The sequence below is a fragment of the Cetorhinus maximus genome, chromosome 9 (genome assembly GCF_964194155.1).
Source record: "Cetorhinus maximus chromosome 9, sCetMax3.hap1.1, whole genome shotgun sequence".
NCBI classification, from domain to species: domain Eukaryota; kingdom Metazoa; phylum Chordata; class Chondrichthyes; order Lamniformes; family Cetorhinidae; genus Cetorhinus; species Cetorhinus maximus.
The window spans coordinates 112,599,914-112,619,568 of NC_135887.1; the positions used below are offsets into that span (position 1 = coordinate 112,599,914).

Here is a 19,655-nt window from a genome sequence, read left to right on the forward strand (position 1 = left end):
GCGTGCCAAACAGCATAAGCAGCAAATGATACACAGCTAAGTGATCCCACAGCCAACAGATAAGATATAAGCTCTGTAGTCCTGCCACATCCAGTCGTGAATAGTGGTGGACAATTAAACAACTCACTGGAGAAGGAGACTCCACAAATATCCCCATCTTCAATGGTGGGGGAGACCAGCACATCAGTGCAAAAGTTAAGGCTGACGCATTTGCTACAACCTTCAGCCAGAAGTGCCAAGTGGATGATCCATCATGGCCTCCTCCTGAGCTCCCCAGCATCACAGATGCCAGTCTTCAGCCAATTCGATTTACTCCACGTGATATCAAGAAATGGCTGAAGGCACTGGATACTGCAAAGGCTATGGGCCCTGACAATATTCCAGAAATAGTACTGAAGATTTGTGCTCCAGAATTTGCCACACCCCTAGCTAAGCTGTTCCAGTACAGCTACAACACTGGTATCTACCTGGCTATGTGGAAAATTGCTCAGGTATGTCATGTACACAAAATGCAGGACAAATCCAGCCCAGCCAATTACCGCCCCATTAGTCTACTCACAATCATTAGTAAAGTAATGGAAGGGGTCATCAACAATGCTATCAAGCTGCACTTGCTTAGCAATAACCTGCTCACTGATGCAATGTTTGGGTTCCACCAGGGCCACTCAGCTCCTGGCCTCAATACGGCTTTGGTTCAAACATGGACAAAGGAGTTGAACTCCCGAGGTGAGGTTAGAGCAACTGCCCTTGACATCAAGGCCGCATTTGACCGAGTGTGGCATCAAGTACCCTAGTAAAACTGGAGTCAATAGGCATCACAGGGAAAACGCTCCACTGGTTAAATTCATACCTAACACAAAGGAAGATGGTTGTGGTTGTGGGTGGTCAGTCCTCTCAGCTCCAGGACATCATTGCAGGAGTACCTCAAGGTAGTATCCTCGGCCCAACCATCTTCAGCTACTTCATCAATGACCTTCCTTCCATCATAAGGTCAGAACTGGGGATGCTCACTGATGATTGCACAATGTTCAGCACCATTTGCAACTCCTCAGATACTGAAGCCATGTACAAATACAGCAAGATCTGGACAATATCTGGGCATGGGCAGACAAGTGGCAAGTAACTTTCACGCCACACAAATGCTGGGCAATGACCATCTCCAAGAAGAGAGAATCCAACCATCACCCCTTGATATTCAATGGCATTACCATCACTGAATTCCCCCACTATCAACATCCTGGGGGTTACCATTGACCAGAAACAGAATTGGACTAGCCATATAAATACTGTGGCTATAAGAGTAGGTCAGAGGCTAGGAATCCTGCGATGTGTAATTCACCTCCTGACCCCCAAATCCTGTCCACCATCTACAAGGCACAAGTCAGGAGTGTGATGGAGTACTCCTCACTTGCCTGGATGAGTGCAGCTCCCATAACATTCAAGAAGCTTGAAACCATCCAGGACAAAGCAGCCTGCCTGATTGGCACCACATCCACAAACATTCACTCCCTCCACCACTGACGCACAGTAGCAGCAGTGTGTACCATTTACAAGAAGCACTGCAGGAATTCACCAAGGCTCCTTAGCCAGCATCTTCCAAACCCATGACCACTACCATCTAGAAGGACAAGGGCAGAAGATAGATGGGACATCACTACCTGGAAGTTCCTCTCCAAATCACACACTATCTTGACTGGGAAGTATATCGCTGTTCCTTCACTGTCACTGGATCAAAACCCTGGAACTCCCTTCCTAACAGCACTGTGGGTGTACATGGATTGCAACGGTTCAAAAAGTCAGCTCATCACCACCTTCTCAAGGGCAGTAAATGCTGGCCCAGCCAGCAAAGCACACATCTTATGAATGAATTTTTAAAAAGTCAGAATCACGCGAAGTCTCCGACCTTAAATCGGAGTGGATGAGCAGTGGAAGACATTTAAGCAGATATTTCATAACTCTCAGCAAAAATTTATCCTGGTCAAAAAGAAGGACTCGATGAGAAGGATGAACCACCCGTGGTTAACAAAGGTGGCCAAGGAGAGTATCCAATGAAAAGCTAAGGCATACAAAGCGGCAAAAAATAATGGTAGGCCAGAGGATTGGGAATCTTTTAGGAACCAGCAGCGGATGACTAAAAAGCTAATAAAGAGGGAGAAAATTGATTATGGAAGTAAATTGGCAAGAAATATAAAAACAAATAGCAAAGAGCTTCTATGGGTATATAAAAAGATTGGCTAAAGTGAGTGTGGGACCCTTGGAGTATGCGACTGGAGAATTGATAACAGGGAACAGGAAAATGGCAAATAATTTAAACCAATATTTTAAATTGGTCTTCACGGCGGAGGACACTATAAACATCCCAAAGATATCAAATAAGCAAGGAGCTAATGGGAGGCAAGATCTTGTAACAGTCTCTATCACGAGGGACAAAGTATTTGACAAACTAATGGGGCTAAAGGCGGACAAGTCGCCAGGACCTGATGGCCTGCATCCAAGGGTTTTTAAGGAAGTGGTTGCAGAGATAGTGGAGGCATTGGTCGAAATATTCCAGAATTCACTGGATTCCAGGAGGGTCCCAACGGATTGGAAAACTGCTAATGTGACACCCCTGTTCAAGAAGTGAGGGAGACAAAAAGCAGGAAGCTATAGGCCAGTCAGTCTAACATCTGTCATTGGGAAACTGCTAGACTCCATTGAGGAAGAAATAGCAGGACAGTTAGAAAAATTAACGCAATCAGAGTCAACATGGTTTTGTGAAAGGGAAATCATGTTTGAGAAATTTGCTAGACATCTTTGAGGATATAACAAGCAGAGTTGATAAAGGCAGATGTAGTGTATTTGGATTTCCAGAAGGCATTTGGTAAGGTGCCGCATAGAAGGTTATTGCACAAGATAGGAGCTCACAGTATTGGGTAATGTATTAGCATGGACTGATGATTACACACAGAAGACGGAGTTGGGATTAATGGGTGCTTTTCAGGTTGGAAAGGCGTAACTAGTGGAGTGCCACGAGGATCAGTCCTCAGGCCTCAACTATTTACTATCTGTATTAATGACTTGGAGGAGGGGGCAGAGTGTAATGTATCCAAATTTGCTGATAATACAAACATATATGGGAAGGCATGTTGTGATGAGGACATAAGGGGACATTGATAGGTTGAGTGAGTGGGCAAAAACTTGGCAGATGGAGTTTAATGTAGGAAACTGTGAGGTCATGCACTTTGGTAGGATGAATCAAAAGACAGACTATTATTTAAATGAAGAGAGACTCCAAAAAAGTGCAGCACAGAGGGATCTGGGTGTTCTTGTGCATGAAACACAAAAAGGTTAGCATGCAGGTGCAGCAAGTAATTAAGGCGGCAAATGAAATTTTGGCCTGTATTGCTAGGGGGTTGGAGTTTAAGAATAGGGAAGTTTTGTTACAACTGTACAGGGTGTTGGTGAGGCCACATCTGGTGTACTGTGTACAGTTTTGGTCCCCGTATTTAAGAAAGGATATACTGGCATTGGAGGCAGCTCAAAAGAAATTCACTAGGCTGATTTCTGGGATGAAGGGGTTGACTTATCTAGAACAGCTAAACAGATTAGGCCTTTGTTCATTAGAGTTTAGAAGAATGAGGGGTGATCTTATTGAAACGTACAAAATCCTGAGGGGGCTTGACAGGGTAGATGTTGAGAAGATGTTTCCACTAATGGGGGAATCTTGAACTAGGGGACATAGTTACAGAATAAGGGGACATTCATTTAAAACTGAAATGCGAAGGAATCTTTTCTCTCAGAGGGTAGTGAATGACTGGAATTCTCTAACCCAGAGTTGTGGAGGCTAGATCACTGAAAATATTTAAAGAGGAGTTAGATAGATTTTTGAAATATTGGGGAGTTGAGGGTTACGAGGAATTGTCACAAAAGAGGAGCTAAGGCCTGGGGCAGATCAGCCATGATCTCATTGAATGGCGAGAAAGGCTTGAGGGGCCGAATGGCCTACTCCTGCTCCTATTTCTTATGTTTCAGAGGGTTCCAGAGGCAGGGTATCTGCCCAAGGGAAGTTGAAATTTCCTTGGCAATTCCCGTGCAGTCCTTAAATGGGGACTTCCAAGGGATCTTCAGAATGGAAGATTATGGCCATGGTTTTATACAAGCATTTTTGGGGACATACTATAACTGACTACAATTGCACAAAATCCAGGAGGGGGAACCATAACTATGAGTAGAGACTTGAGATTCTAGGAATATCTGCACTGGAGCAGAGGGGGCTGAGTGTACACTTAATGGAAAGGTTTTGGATGAGCTGAGGTTTACAGAGGATGAAATATGGAAGACCAGCCAGGAATTTTTGACTATGGAGGTTACAGAGACAAGGTATATTTTCTTCAAAATATTATTTTAAGGATCACATAAAAATAGTTCTCAATCCATTCAAAAAGGGAATGCCTCAATTTCACCACTACTGCAGATTAGCTCAACTGGAATGATTTCACCAAGAGTACATTTGTAGTTATATATTTCTTACTGTGAAAATCACATTGGGCCCCTGCTCGACGGGAACCAACTGGGGTTACTACACTTCCAATCCTCTCTGGGGAAGGTATGAAAAGTTCTGACACTTCAAGTTGCTCTCTTGCACATCCCAGTAGTTGGTGCAAAACCTCCAATGCATAAAGTTAAATGAATAGATTCTTACAGCACAGGAGTAGGTCATTCAGCCCATTGTCCCTGTGCTGTCTCTTTGAAAGAGCTATCCAATTAGTCCGACTCCCCTGCTCTTTTCCCCATAAGTCTGGCAAAATCTCTCTGCTTTAGGCATTTACCCATTTCCCTTCTGAAACTTTTTGAATTGACTTCCATTGCCCTTTCATGCAGTATCTTCTCGATTACAACAATCTGTTGCGTGAAAAAAAAATTCTCATGTCCCCCTGGTTGTTTTGCCAATTACCTTAAATTTATGTCCTCTGATTACTGACTCTCCTGCATGTGGAAACAGGTTCTCCTTATTTACTCCATCAAAACCATGAGTGGCTGGGGTTTTTGCTTTTGCATACCAGTTAGTCATATCATGGACCCCGGGAGAGGGAAGACAGAGGCAGCGGTTTCCCTTGGCTAGAGAGTCTAGAACACAGGGGCACAGTCTCAGGATAAGGAGTTAGTCATCTAGGATTGAGATGAGGAGAGATTTCTTCAGTCAGAGGGTTATGAATCTTTGAAATTCTCTACCCCAGGAGCTGGGAATGCTTAGTCACTGAGTATATTCAAGACTGAGAATGATAGATTTTTGGACTCTAAGGGAATCAAGGGATCTGAGGGGTAGGACAGGAAAGTGGAGTTGATCTTATTGAATGGATGAGCAGGCTTGAGGGGCTGGAAATCCTACTCCTGCTTCTGTTACTTATTCTCTATTATTTCATAAGAACATGAGCTCAAAAACCACCATGACACAGTTTCAGAATGATTTCAATCTCTTCAAAAGAAATAAATAAAAAAGCTGGGATCAGTAAAAGTGATCTTGAAGTTGTCAGGTTGTTGTAAAAACCCAACTGGTTCACTTATGTTCTTAAGGGAAGACAATCTGCCACCCTTACCTGTTCTGGGCCTATATGTGACTCCAGCGCCACACCAATCTGATTTTTAACTAAATTAATGCATTTCCTGCAATAGAACAGTGACTACACTTTAAACAAAAATACTTCATTGACTGCAAAACACTCTGGGACATTCTGCGGTAATGTAAAGCACTTTATAAATATTTTATAACTGCCTACTGAAATAGTCTAGCAAGCAAGTCAGTTGTATCAAATCATTACCAGCAGTTCAAGCAGAAGGTGGCCCACCATAACAAAAACAGAATTACTTGGAAAAACTCAGCAGGTCTGGCAGCATCGGCGGAGAAGAAAAGAGTTGACGTTTCGAGTCCTCATGACCCTTCAGCAGAACTGACTAAAGTTAGGAGAGGGGTGAAATATAAGCTGGTTTAAGGTGGGGGGGTGGGGGGAGAGAAGTTGGGGGGGGGGGGTGGTTGTAGGGACAAGCAAGCAGTGATAGGAGCAGATAATCAAAAGATGTCACAGACAAAGGAACAAAGAGGTGTTGAAGGTGGTGATATTATCTAAGAGAATGTGCTAATTAAGAATGGGTGGCAGGACACTCAAGGTACAGCTCTAGTGGGGGTGGGGTGGAAAGACTGACAGGGCATTACGGGTATAGATTTAAAAATGATGGAAATAGGTGGGAAAAGAAAAATCTATATAAATTATTGGAAAAAACAAAAGGGAGGGGGAAGAAATGGAAAGGGGGTGGGGATGGGGGAGGGAGTTCAAGATCTAAAGTTGTTGAATTCAATATTCAGTCCGGAAGGCTGTAAAGTGCCCAGTCGGAAGATGAGGTGCTGTTCCTCCAGTTTGCCTTGGGCTTCACTGGAACAATGCAGCAAGCCAAGGACAGACATGTGGGCAAGAGAGCAGGGTGGAGTGTTAAAATGGCAAGCGACAGGGAGGTTTGGGTCTTTCATGCGGACAGACCGCAGGTGTTCTGCAAAGCGGTCGCCCAGTTTACGTTTTGTCTCATCCGCCCTCACGCCTTCTCCTCCCTCCCAGAAACATGATAGGGTCCCCCTTGTCCTCACTTATCACCCCACCAGCCTCCGCATTCAAAGGATCATCCTCCGCCATTTCCGCCAACTCCAGCACGATGCCACCACCAAACACATCTTCCCTTCACCCCCCCTGGCGGCATTCCGTAGGGATTGTACCCTCCGGGACACCCTGGTCCACTCCTTCATCACCCCCTACTCCTCAACCCCCACCTATGGCACCTCCCCATGCCCACGCAGAAGATGCAACACCTGCCCCTTCACTTCCTCTCTCCTCACCGTCCAAGGGCCCAAACACTCCTTTCAAGTGAAGCAGCATTTCACTCGCATTTCCCCTAACTTAGTCTACTGCATTCGTTGCTCCCAATGCGGTCTCCTCTACATTGGAGAGACCAAACGTAAACTGGGCAACCGCTTTGCAGAACACCTGCGGTCTGTCCGCAAGAAAGACCCAAACCTCCCTGTCGCTTGCCATTTTAACACTCCAACCCTGCTCTCTTGCCCACATGTCTGTCCTTGGCTTGCTGCATTGGAACAGCACCTCATCTTCTGACTAGGCACTTTACAGCCTTCCGGACTGAATATTGAATTCAACAACTTTAGATCTTGAACTCCCTCCCCCATCCCCACCCCCTTTCCGTTTCTTCCCCCTCCCTTTTGTTTTTTCCAATAATTTATATAGATTTTTCTTTTCCTACCTATTTCCATCATTTTTAAATCTATAACTGTAATGCCCTGTCAGTCTTTCCACCCCACCCCACCCCCACTAGAGCTGTACCTTGAGTGTCCTGCCATCCATTCTTAATTAGCACATTCTCTTAGATAATATCACCACCTTCAACACCTCTTTGTTCCTTTGTCTGTGACATCTTTTGATTATCTGCTCCCATCACTGCTTGCTTGTCCCTACAACCCCCCCCCCCCCTCCAAACCTTAAACCAGCTTATATTTCAGCCCTCTCCTAACTTTACTCAGTTCTACTGAAGGGTCATGAGGACTCGAAACATCAACTCTTTTCTTCTCCGCCGATGCTGCCAGACCTGCTGAGTTTTTCCAGGTAATTCTGTTTTTGTTGAGGTGGCTCACCATCACCTTCTAAGGGCAATTAGGGATGGGCGATAAATAGTCGTGCCAGCGACACCCACATCCAAGAATGAATATCTTTAAAAGAAGAAATTAAATCCAGAGAAAATGTGGGTGATGGTGAAATGTGATTTTAAAACCAACAGCAGTCAAGTTTACAATTGCCTGAAGATTCAGAGTAGCTTTTGGATATACCAGTGGGAGGAGACCACTCCAACAGGAAGATTTTGAGTGACTTTTGGATTAGTGGGAGACCGCCGCTCCAACAAAAACATTCTGCAATAGTCCCGGAGTCAGTTCAGTTCAGCTGCTGATCTCAGGTTGATAGCATAAATGGAGTGTCACTGAGGGCCAGAAACCACTTCACAGCTACAACGAAGGCACAGCCTGAACACACCCTAACCACTGATCTGCCTCTGTAGACTAAACCCCTTCGGCAAAATTCTTCCTCTTTTGTTATCAATGCCATAATCGTGTGAGGACTTTTATAAAATTCGGATTTTAAATATACATACACCTGGAACTAGGCCAGGGCTAGCATGATCAAAAACGTCACGCGTGGGTGAGAATTGGCACCTGAAGGTAAAAACACCGAAAAAGTTTTGATGCAGTTGGTCCAATGTACAATTGTGACTGGTAACCATTTCCTTTGGAGGGGCTTTTCAACTTGGGCGACAAATCTAAAATAATCTGTGAATAAATCTGAATTTCAACACACTGTCCATGTGACATTGGTATCCACACAGGGCATTGTGCCAGTTTGTGCATGTCTGTGGGGTAGAGATTATGGTAGGAGACATTATTGTATGAATCTGTAACACATTTGTTTCAAGTCACATTATAAACAAGGTATTAACCCAATTAATGTTCCTCATAGACCTCCACTGCCACGCTCCACTCTCAGAAAAAACGCATTCATATAGTACTGTCAACCTCAGGACGTCCCAAAATGCTTTACAGCCAATAAAGTACTTTTTAAAGTGCAGTTTTGGTGTGATGCAAGAAACACGGGAGTCAATTCGCAGACAGCAAGTTCCAATGTGAAAAAGCACTAACGAGTGCCAACCTTGTTGACTTGAATACTTTTACGAAAGGTTCACGAATAAAAATATGCCTCTTCTTGAGGGCAATCAATGTATGGCTGACCACAACTTCAACTCATAAATCTAGGTCTCTGACTGCTCCTCTTGCTGTCAAGAAAGAAAATGGATTTTCCATAAATTGCATTTATATAGCATCTTTCACAACCTCAGACTGCCCCAAAACCATTGAAGTAATTTAGAAGTATAGTTACTGTTGTAATGTAGGAAACGCAACAGCCAATTTGCACACAGCAAACTCTCACAAACAGCAACATGACAGTGACCAGATAATTTGTATTTTTGAGATTGCGCGAAGGGTGAATGTTAGCCAGGATATTGGGGATTACTCCCCTGTTTTTTGAAACAGTGTTATGGGATCTTTCACATTTTTGAGTGGGCAGACAGGGACTTGGTTTAATACAGGCCTGTCCAACCACGGGCCTGCGAGTCAGATGCGGCCTGTTATGCCTCCATTCTGGCCCGCGGAGCCAGTGCTCAAAATGTTGGAAGCGAGAGTGGGAGCATGCGTCTGGCTCATTCCCAGTATCAACGTTCTCACTCACCCTTACCCCCACACATACACATACCCACTCATACTGTGAGTGAAGGTGAACGAGTGAGTGACATCCTGAGACAGGGAATGAGCCAGACACACACACACCCTATCATAACCTAATCACAGAATCGCTCAGTGCAGAAGAGGCCCTTCGGCCCATCGAATCTGCACCGACATGTGAGAAACACCAGACCTACTTACCTAATCCCATTTACCAGCACTTGGCCCATAGCCTTGAATGTTATGACAAGCCAAGTGCTCATCCAGGTACTTTTTAAAGGATGTGAGGCAACCCACCTCCACCACCCTCCCAGGCAGTGCATTCCAGACCATCACCACCCTCTGCGTAAAAAAGTTTTTCCTCACATCCCCCCTAAACCTCCTGCCCCTCACCTTGAACTTGTGTCCCCTCGTGACTAACCCTTCAACTAAGGGGAACAGCTGCTCCCTATCACCCTGTCCATGCCCCTCATAATCTTGTACACCTCGATCAGGTCATCCTCAGTCTTCTCTGCTCCAACGAAAAAAACCCAAGTCTATCCAACCTCTCTTCATAACTTAAATGTTTCATCCCAGGCAACATCCTGGTGTATCTTCTCTGCACCCCCTCCAGTGCAATCACATCCTTCCTTTAATGTGGCGAACAGTACTGCACACAGTACTCCAGCTGTGGCCTCACCAAGGTTCTATACAACTCCAACATGACCTCCCTACTTTTGTAACCTATGCCTCGATTGATAAAGGCAAGTGTCCCATATGCCTTTTTCACCACCACACTAACATGCCCCTCCGCCTTCAGAGATGTATGGACCACATGCCAAGGTCCCTTTGTTCCTCAGAACTCCCTAGTGTCATGCTGTTTATTTGTCAAATTACTCCTTCCAAAGTGTATCACCTCACACTTTTCAGGGTTAAATTCCATCTGCCACTTATCTGCCCATTTGACCATCCTGTCTATATCTTCTTGTAGCCCAAGACACTCAACCTCACTGTTAACCACCCAGCCAATCTTTGTGTTGTCCGCAAACTTACGAATCCTACCCCCCACATAGTCATCTATGTCATTTCTATAAATGACGAATAATAGTGGACCCAGCACAGATCCCTGTGGTATGCCATTGGACACTGGCTTCCAGTCACTAAAGCATCCTTCTGACATCACCCTCTGTCTCCTACAACCAAGCCAATTTTGAATCCACCTCATCAAATTACCCTGTATCCCATGTGCATTTGCCTTCTTTATATGTCTCCCATGTGGGACCTTGTCAAAGGCTTTGCTGAAATCCATAAAAACTACATCAACTGCACTACCCTCATCTACACACCTGGTCACCTCCTCAAAAAATTCAATCAAACGTGTTAGGCATGACCTCCCTCTGACAAAGCCATGCTGACTATCCCTGATCAAACCTTGCCTCTCCAAGTGGAGATAGATTCTCTCCTTCAGAATTTTCTCCAATAGTTTCCCTACCACTGATGTGAGACTCACTGGCCTGTATTTCCCTGGCTTAGCTCTACAACCCTTCTTAAATAGCAGAACCACATTAGCTGTTCTCCAGTCCTCTCGCACCTCCCCCGTGGCCAGAGAGGAATTAAAAATTTGGGTCAGAGCCCCTGCGGTCTCCTCCCTTGCCTCCCTCAGCAGTCTGGGACACAAATCATCTGGACCTGGAGATTTGTCCACTTTTAAGTCTGCCAACATCTCCAATACCTTGTCACTCCCTATGTCAATTTGCTCAAGAACCTCGCAGTTTCTCTCCCCGAGTTCCATACCTTCATCCTCATACTCTTGGGTGAAGACGGATGTGAAGTATTCGTTCAACACTCTACCGATGTCCTCTGGCTCCACCCATAGATTGCCCCCTTGGTCCCTAATGGGTCCTACTCTTCCCCTGGTTATCCTCTTCCCATTGATATACTTATAGAATATCTTGGGATTTTCCCTACTTTTACCAACCAGAGCTTTCTCATATCCCCTCTTTGCTCTCCAAATTGCTTTCTTAAGCTTCACCCTGCACTTTCTGTACTCCACTAATGCCTCAGCTGATTTGCTTCCCTTGTACCTGCTAAAAGCCTCTCTTTTCCTTCTCATCGTATCCTGAATATCTCTGGTCATCCATGGTTCCCTGGGCTTGTTACTCCTTCCTGTCACCCTACAGGGAACATGTTGAGCCTGTACCCTCCCCATTTCCTTTTTGAACGCCCCCCACTGCTCTTCTGTAAATTTCCCCACAGGTAGCTGTTCCCAGTTTACCTTGGCCAGACCCTACCTTATTTTACTAAAATCCACTCTCCCCCAATCCAAAACATTTTTTTGCAACTTGTCTATTTCTTTGTCCATGACAAGCTTAAATTGTACCAATGGTTATCTATTAGTTACTCAGGTTTAAAAAAAAAATCAGTTTATTGCTTAGACGTTGCTTTATTTTTGCTCAGCGAATGATTTCTTTCCTTCAAACCTCAACTTATTTTTTGAAATTCATGTTTAATGTTGTCAATCCCTATTGTTCCGAAATTTGCTCATCAACCTCAAGTGTTAGGAACTAGAGATAGTTTAACTAAGTTGTATTTGTATTTGTGGGTGTTAGGAATGAGTTTTAGCTTTAAGTTGATGTTTAATTTGTATTTCTGTATGTATGTGTTAAGAAAGAGGGGAACTTGAGTTTTGGTTTCACTTTAAAAGATGCCTGCATTCTAATGAGCCTTAATGACTCTTGAAGGGAAGTTGAAACAAACACCAGGTAGAAAAAAAAACTGTGCTGTTGCCTAGTAACAGGGGTCCAGGGAAAGGGACCCACAGAGACAGAGAAAAACAGAAAAGTGGTTTCAGTTCAGTTGGAAGCAGGTGCCAGGAGTAGCTGGACATAGGAGAGGGGACTGCAGGAAGCAGGTTCCAAAGAATGAAAAGTCCCAAAACCAGGGAGTGGTAGAGGAGAAAAGGTCCCAGAAAGACAGTGAAGTCAAGGGAAAAGAACAAGAATCTGAACAAGGTCTTGTTCAGTGGAAGTGAAAGTAAGGAGCAGGGAGGAAGGCTCCAAGCTTAATGGGAGAAAGCTACAGGATGCAGACTTAAAGCAAAATAGGCTTGTTGGAAGCCAGAAGATCCAAGAAGACAGCCAAAGTTTGGTGACTCCTTACTTTGGGCATGTGAAGCAGTGGCATTCTGTTGGCACAGCTGAGTAATAGAGAGTGTGTATGGAAGGCAAAGCTTGATTGCACATGACGATCCAAGGGAGAGGAACATCGGAAGGAGAGTTTGAAACCTTGGAGGTGGACCCTTGTGGAAGTCATCCAAGAGAAAGCATCGTTTGGGAGAAGATTCCAAAGCAGGTCCTTTGAGAGTGGAGACTGGAAACACTCTTGTAAAAGGAGTTCAGTGAGACCAGTTGGCTTAAGGGGTGATGAATGTCTAGGGGTAGTTGATGGGAGATCCAAGAAAGCCAGTTGGTGAAGGATAGACTAGAGCCAATCTTTATACATTTTTAAAATGCTTATTTACAGAATTAAACATTACAAGCTTATGCCTCCTAACCCATTAAACACATCTTTAGGCTGTGTCTATTTATGGGAGGCGGAAATGAATATCAAGTTAATGCCCATCACCTGTTACAATTAAACAGAACTAATAGGCAATTAATACTGCACACCTCATAACTGTCACTGTACAGAATAGATTTAGGGATAACTTTGATTTATCACTCAAACGTGATGGCATCTGCCGCTTGATTTCAGAGTGTGGTGTGTCTGACCACAGATCGCCTACTGGTTTACACAGACTATGTACTTCCTGTGAGCATGAGAGATAGCTTTTGTAACTTGTGTTATCCTTGTGAATCTGCATATATCTATAAAAGGTATAGTTGTGGGTGAAAGAGTATTCTAATATAGTTCATATTTTCTTGTTTGATAAATGTTTTATTCTATTGTTAAAAGTTCATCAGCTGACTCCTGTGACTCTGTTCAGTGGCCACTCTCCACGTTTCTAAACAAAAAAAAAGTTAGGATCTACCAAGCCAATTTCCACCCTGGGATCCAACTTGTCCAGCAGTAACATCAGCTGGGATCATAATCCAAGTGAGAAAAGAAAATGGAAATGTGGACAAGCCTGATTTAACATCTGTTCCAAAAGGCAGCACCTGTGGCATTGCAGCACGGCCTCAGTACTGGGCAATGGAGTATGTTTGACTGATGTTAAATCAAAGTTGCTCCTATTGCTATTCAGTGACAGTTATGGGTTGTGCAGTATTAATTGCCTATTAGTTGTTTAATTGTACATAGGTGATAGGCATTAACTTGGTACTCACTTCAGCCTCCCATAAATAGACACAGTCTAAAGATGTGTTTATTGGGTTAGGAGGCATAAGCTTATAATGTGTAATTCTGTAAATAAACAAAAAATGTGTAAGATTGGCTCTAGTCTATCCTTCACCAGCTGGCTTTCTTGATCAGAACCAGGACAGATGTCTTCGTAAATGAGCAGTGGTGTTTTCACAGAATATTACAGAGATACCAGGGGAAGCTGCACAGTGTTTTCCACAGTGTTACAATATTCTCCAACACCCCTCAGTACAGATGCAGTAGTTTTCTGTCCAAGGGCCCTAACAGGAGAATGAGCCAGTGGTTTCCTTTTGGGGAGGGAGTAGAGTCAAACCCAGGGTATGGATCAGAATTCCAGGTGCAGTTACAATGTTGTTTGTGCTTTTGTGTTTTTTATCTTTGAATTCATTCTTGGGATGTCAGTGTCACTGGCAAGGCCAGCATTTATTGGCCTTCCCCAATTGCCCTTGAGAAGGTCATGGTCATCTTGAACTGCTGCAGTATATATGTGGTGTAGGTACACCCGCAGTGCTGTTAAGGAGGGATTTCCAAAATTTTGACTGCAACAGTGAAGGAATGGTCGGTATAGTTCCACGTCAGGATGGTGTGCAACTTGGGAGGGGAACCTGCAGGTGGTGGTGTTCCCATGCACCTTCTGTTCTAGTCTCTGTGGTAGAGGTCAGGGGCTTGGGAGGCTAGGTTAACTGCGTATGTTTGTTTTAATGTATATGTAGCTGGTTGTGTAAGAGTTAATTCATTTACTCCACATGCTCTCAGCCACTACACATAGCTGCACTGGTCAATTAGCTATCTTCCTGGAATGACGATCCAGGAAATAGTGCAAAAAGCTATCTTTAGCAAATTAGATGTGATCGAGTTATTTGCATTTCCCCCGCCCCCTGCCAAAAACACTACTTTAATAAAGGAAAGGCTGAAATATTTGAGGCAGGATGGAAGGGAACTTGCAGCTGGTGATGTTCCCATGCACCTGCTGCCTCTGCCCTTCTGTGGCTGGGGAGAAAAACACTGCAGGTTTGTGAAGTGCTGCCAAAGGAGGCCTTTTTGAGTTGCTGCACCACATTTGGTAAGTGGGATAGTCTGGTGGGAGCACTCCAGCCCAGCACCTGTGTTTTATTCCTGGCATGGGCTGGTACCAGAATGGGCCCTGGTGTGGAGTTGCAAATGTCAGCTTTTCCCTAATGCCTGCCAAAGTAAGCAGTCAAATTCTCACTGAACATACAAGCTAGGGAAGCAGAGTGACACACATTTTAATCATTTCCTTCCTGTACTCACAATTATAAATTGCCTTTCACATCCTCAAACCATTCCAAAGCACTTTACAACCAACGTCCAATTGTAGTCATTGTTGCTAAGCAAGCAAATGTGACAGCCAACTGGTGCACAGTATACAACAACTCCCGTATACAACAACTGAATGATTGAATCAGTTGATGTATCCCTGATTGTGCTGGTCGAGGAGAGAAATATTATTAGAAGAGTTCTGAACTATTTTTCAATTGTGCCACCTGGGAAGCCAGTTTAATGCCTCATCTGAAAGATGGCACCTCCAGCAAATGCAGCACTCCCACAGTACCACACCAAGAATGTCGCCCAGATACAAAGCCAATGGTCCTTAACAACATCATGGCTGTAGTACGGAAGACTTGTGTTCAAGAACTAGCTGTGCCCCTAGCCAAGCTGAACCAGTACAATGTGGAAAATTACCTTAGTATGTCCTGTTCACAAAAAGCAGGAAAATCCAATCAGGCCAATTACCGCCCCATCAGCCTACTCTCAGTAATCCACAAAGTGATGAAAGTGTTGTCAACAGTGCTATCAAGCAGCATTCACACAGCAATAACCTGCTCACCAATGTTCAGTTTGGGTTCCACCCGAACACCTGGCTCCAGGCCTCATTGCAGCTTGGGCCAAACATGGACAAGAGTGAAAATAACAAAAAACTACTGCGGATGCTGGAAATCCAAAACAAAAACAAAATTACCTGGAAAAACTCAGCAGGTCTGGCAGCATCGGCGGAGAAGAGTACAGTTGACGTTTCGAGTCCTCATGACCCTTCAGCAGAATGGAGGGTCATGAGGACTCGAAACGTCAACTGTACTCTTCTCCGCCGATGCTGCCAGACCTGCTGAGTTTTTCCAGGTAATTTTGTTTTTGTTATGGACAAGAGTGACTACCCTTGACATCAAGGCAGCATTTGACCGAGTGTGGCAAAAAGGAATAGCGTGCTAGGCCTAACCATCTTCAGCTGCTTCATCAATGACTTTCCTTCCACCGTAAGGTCAGAAGTGGGGATGTTTGTTGATCATTGTACTGTGTTTAGTACTATTTGCAATTCCTCAGGTACTGAAGCAGTCAAGAACCCAGGCAACATTTAGGCTTGGGCTGATAAGTGGCAAGTAATATTTGCACAATACAACTGCCAGGCAATGGCATCTGCAGCAAGAAAGAATCCAATCATCCCCACTTGACAGTCAACTGCATTATATCATAGTGTCACTTTTACTTCTAAGTCATAAGGTGGTGGGTGGGTTTAAGTCCCGCTCCAAGACTTGAGCACAAAAAAAAAAATCTGGGCTGATAGTCCAGTTTAGGACAGGGGGCATTCTGCACTGTTGGAGGTACCGTCTTTCAGGTGAGATGTTAAAAGCGAGGTCCTGTCAGCCTCTCAGATGGACTTAAAAGATCCCATGGCACTATTTTGAAATACAGCTGGGTAATTCTTCCTGGCAAATCAACAATACAAAAAAAAGAGGTGGTCTGGTAATTATTAGATGACTGTTTGTGGGAGTTTGCTGTGTGCAAATTGGTTGCTGTGTTTCTTATGTTATATCAGTGGGTACAGTTCAAAAGTACTTCAGTGGCTGTAAAGTGCTTTGAGACATCCAGTGGTCATGAAAAGCATTTGAAATGCAAGTCTTTCTTTCCTTCCTTTTTTGTTAAAAAAATTGCTGAAACCACCTCCATCAATATCCTTGGGATCACCATTGACAGAAACTCAACTGGAGCACTGTGATTCCACAAGTAGGGCAGAGGTTAGAAATTCTGCAGTGGGTAACACACCTTTTCTCCAAAGCCTGTTCACCTTCGCTCTCTCTCTTCAGGTACCATGCCCTAAGAAGGCACTGGCAACCATGGACTTCCATGTGTTGGTCCATGGTTACGCTTGGCAAGGTACTGCAGTGGTTTGCTTTCTGCAGGTTCTTACTGACCAGGAGAACTCTCCCGCTCTTACCGCCTGCCATAGACCTATTGGAAGGATTTGCAGGTTGGTAATCATGTTTGGCCCATTACAACGTATCCTCTGTGGCCATCAAGTCCCAGAGTGGGACTTGAACCCGGCGCTTCTGGCTCAGAAGTAGGGACGCTATGACTGTGCCACAAGACACCCCGTCTGCTATCTACATGGTGCAAGTCAGGAGTGTGATACTCCCCACTTGCCTGGGCAAATGCAACTCCAACAATACTCAATGACAGTTCAGGAAACAAGACAAAGGAACCCACTTGATTGGCATCCCACCTTAAGCATTCACTCCCTCCATCACCATTTCGCTGTGGCAGCAGCTGTGTGTACCAGCTACAAGATGGACTGCAGAAAATCATAAAGGCTTCTTTCACAGTACCTTCCAAACCTGTGACTTCTACCACCTAGAAGCACAAGGGTAGCAGACACATGGGAACACCGCCACCATCTGCAAGTTCTCCTCCAAGTCACACTTAGAACAATACATTAGGGAACCAACCAGGGAAAAGGCTATTTTAGACTGAAATATACAATGAGACAGGATTACCTAACAATCTCATAGTAAAGGATCCTCTTGGGAAACGTGATCATAATTGATGAATTTCACAATCAGTTTGAGGGCGAGAAACTTGGATTTGAATCTAGTGTCTTAAGTTTAAATAAAAGCAATTACAAAGGTATGAAGGTGGAATGGCTAAAGTAGACTGGGAAAATAGGCTAAAACATAAGACTGTATAGAAGCAATGGCAGACACTTAAGGAGAGTAAGGATGTAACTTTCAAAGGACATATTGAGAAAGAAAGATTCTACAAGGAAGTTGCACTATTCATGGCTAACTAAGCAAATTAAGGATAGTATCAAATAGAAATAAAGGGTGTACAATACTGCAAAGGTTAGTCGTCAGCTTAAAGATTGTTGGTTTCTAAAATTTGCCCAAAGGATGACTAAAAAATATGGAAGGAGAAATGAGAATGAGAGAGTAGCCTAGCAAGAAATATAAAAACAGGACAGTAAAAGCTTCTGCAATTATATAAAAAGGAAGAGTAGCTAAAGTAAACATTGGTCTCTTAGGGAGTGAGACTGGGGAACTGGTAATGGGAAACAAGGAAATGGCAGGGACTTTGAGCAAGTATTTTGTATCTGACTTCATGGTAGAAGACACCAAAAGCACCCCAAGAATATTCGAAAATCCAGGGGCAAAAAGGAGGGAGAAACTTAAAGAAAGAGAAACCAGAGAAATTATGACTCTTTTCACTGGATTAAGAGGAGTTGTGGAAGAACGAAGTGGAGTTTTGATAGCTAATGTGGGGTAAAAGCTATTTCTACTTGTCACTGAGGTTATAGACTTATCAAGAGATGAGGGAAGAGGGTTGTTAAGACATGGAGCTCCTGAACAAAAATACTGACGGAAGCAGAATTCATGATAGCTTTAAATAGGGAAATGGATAAATATTTAAAAAGGAAAAGTGTAGAAAATCGGAAGTAAAAAATGAAAGAGAAATGAGACTAAGTGGATAGCTTTCTCAGAGAATCCACACGAACACGATGGACTGAACAGCCTTTTCCTGTGCTTTAGCCTTCTGTGATCCTACACAAAAAAATCATAGGGGATCGTGCTATTGAGGTTGAATTATTTCAATGTATTTTTTTTTTATAGAAGTATGCAAGCTTGGCTATTCTGTGCAGCTGCCTGTGTCCATCATATTTATTGGTTGCTGTAAATAATAAATCCAAAGATAATCAGCGATATTTGCTTTGAAATTATGCTCTTACCATCTAGAATGATTAGATCCCAGATGGCCAACACAGAATCCCAGCAGGGTAAGGATGTAAAAAGGGTCAGAAACCAAGTGGTGATGAACAGTAACGGTGCCACTTCCAAATTCTCCTGCCAGGATTTAAACAGTGTGCTAATTAGTACTGTTCCCATTAAGGTGATAGAAAGGAGCGTTCAAAGTACTTTTCATAATTACACAATTCCAATTTCTTTACAGTTAATTATGATTTAAACTTATGTAGAGCAGACAGCACAGAAACCAGCCATTCAGCCCAACTGGCTTGTGTTGGAGCTTAAATGCATCTATACAATTCGCGACAATTCATGTAGTAGCAAATTCAACACTGTCATCGCTGTCTGGATAAAGAGGTTTCTCCCGAATTCCCTCACTTTCTCCCCATGATAGTTGCTTGAGATAAAGGCAAATATTATATTAACCTTGTTGATTACTTTCTATTTGCGCACATGCTTTTAGGGATCTGTGCATCTGGACACCAAAATCTATTTGCTCTTCTACCATTTAAAAAAATGAAATTTTTCTTCTTGTGATGTGGGTGACACTGGCAGGTCAGTATTGATTGCCCATCCTGTGTTGCCCTAAGGGGTATTCAGATAGACGTGGTGGAAGATACTTAAAGAGGAGCCTGTCCAGCAGAAGCAAGAGCATGTGACATTGGCTGGACAGGGGAGCAATGAGTGTAGGAGGCAGGAAATTGAAGGCCCTGTAAAATCAGGGAGGATAAAGGAGAAAGACAGTGGAGGATGGAGATTTGGGGCACTTCAAGTAATAGACACAGTGACCCAAAGGAATAGTGAACTAGTAGGTGACCTAGGGTTCATTGAGGGTTAAACATTGGTCAGGAGTCAACCTCAGCTTAGCTGGCCATGCTCTTGTCTCTGAGTCAGTAAATCATGGGTTCAAGCCCAACTCCAGACACCAGACTGCATAATCTAGGTCAATGCTCAAGGTCAAGTCGGGAGGCATAATCAGTCTG

General features: G+C 43.8%; 1 protein-coding gene across 2 annotated transcripts in view; it reads right to left on the reverse strand.

Moving 5' to 3' along the window:
- Window positions 1-19,655, reverse strand: part of LOC144684941 (TBC1 domain family member whacked) — a 166,244-nt gene that overhangs the window by 110,810 nt on the left and 35,779 nt on the right. For both annotated transcript variants that reach the window (XR_013577591.1, XM_078549380.1), the window contains exon 8: window positions 18,657-18,771. Coding sequence is in view for 1 of the 2 variants with exons in the window: in XM_078549380.1 (XP_078405506.1) it covers window positions 18,657-18,771 (115 nt within the window). In the remaining variant the exon portion in view is untranslated. The remainder of the gene's footprint in view (window positions 1-18,656; window positions 18,772-19,655) is intronic.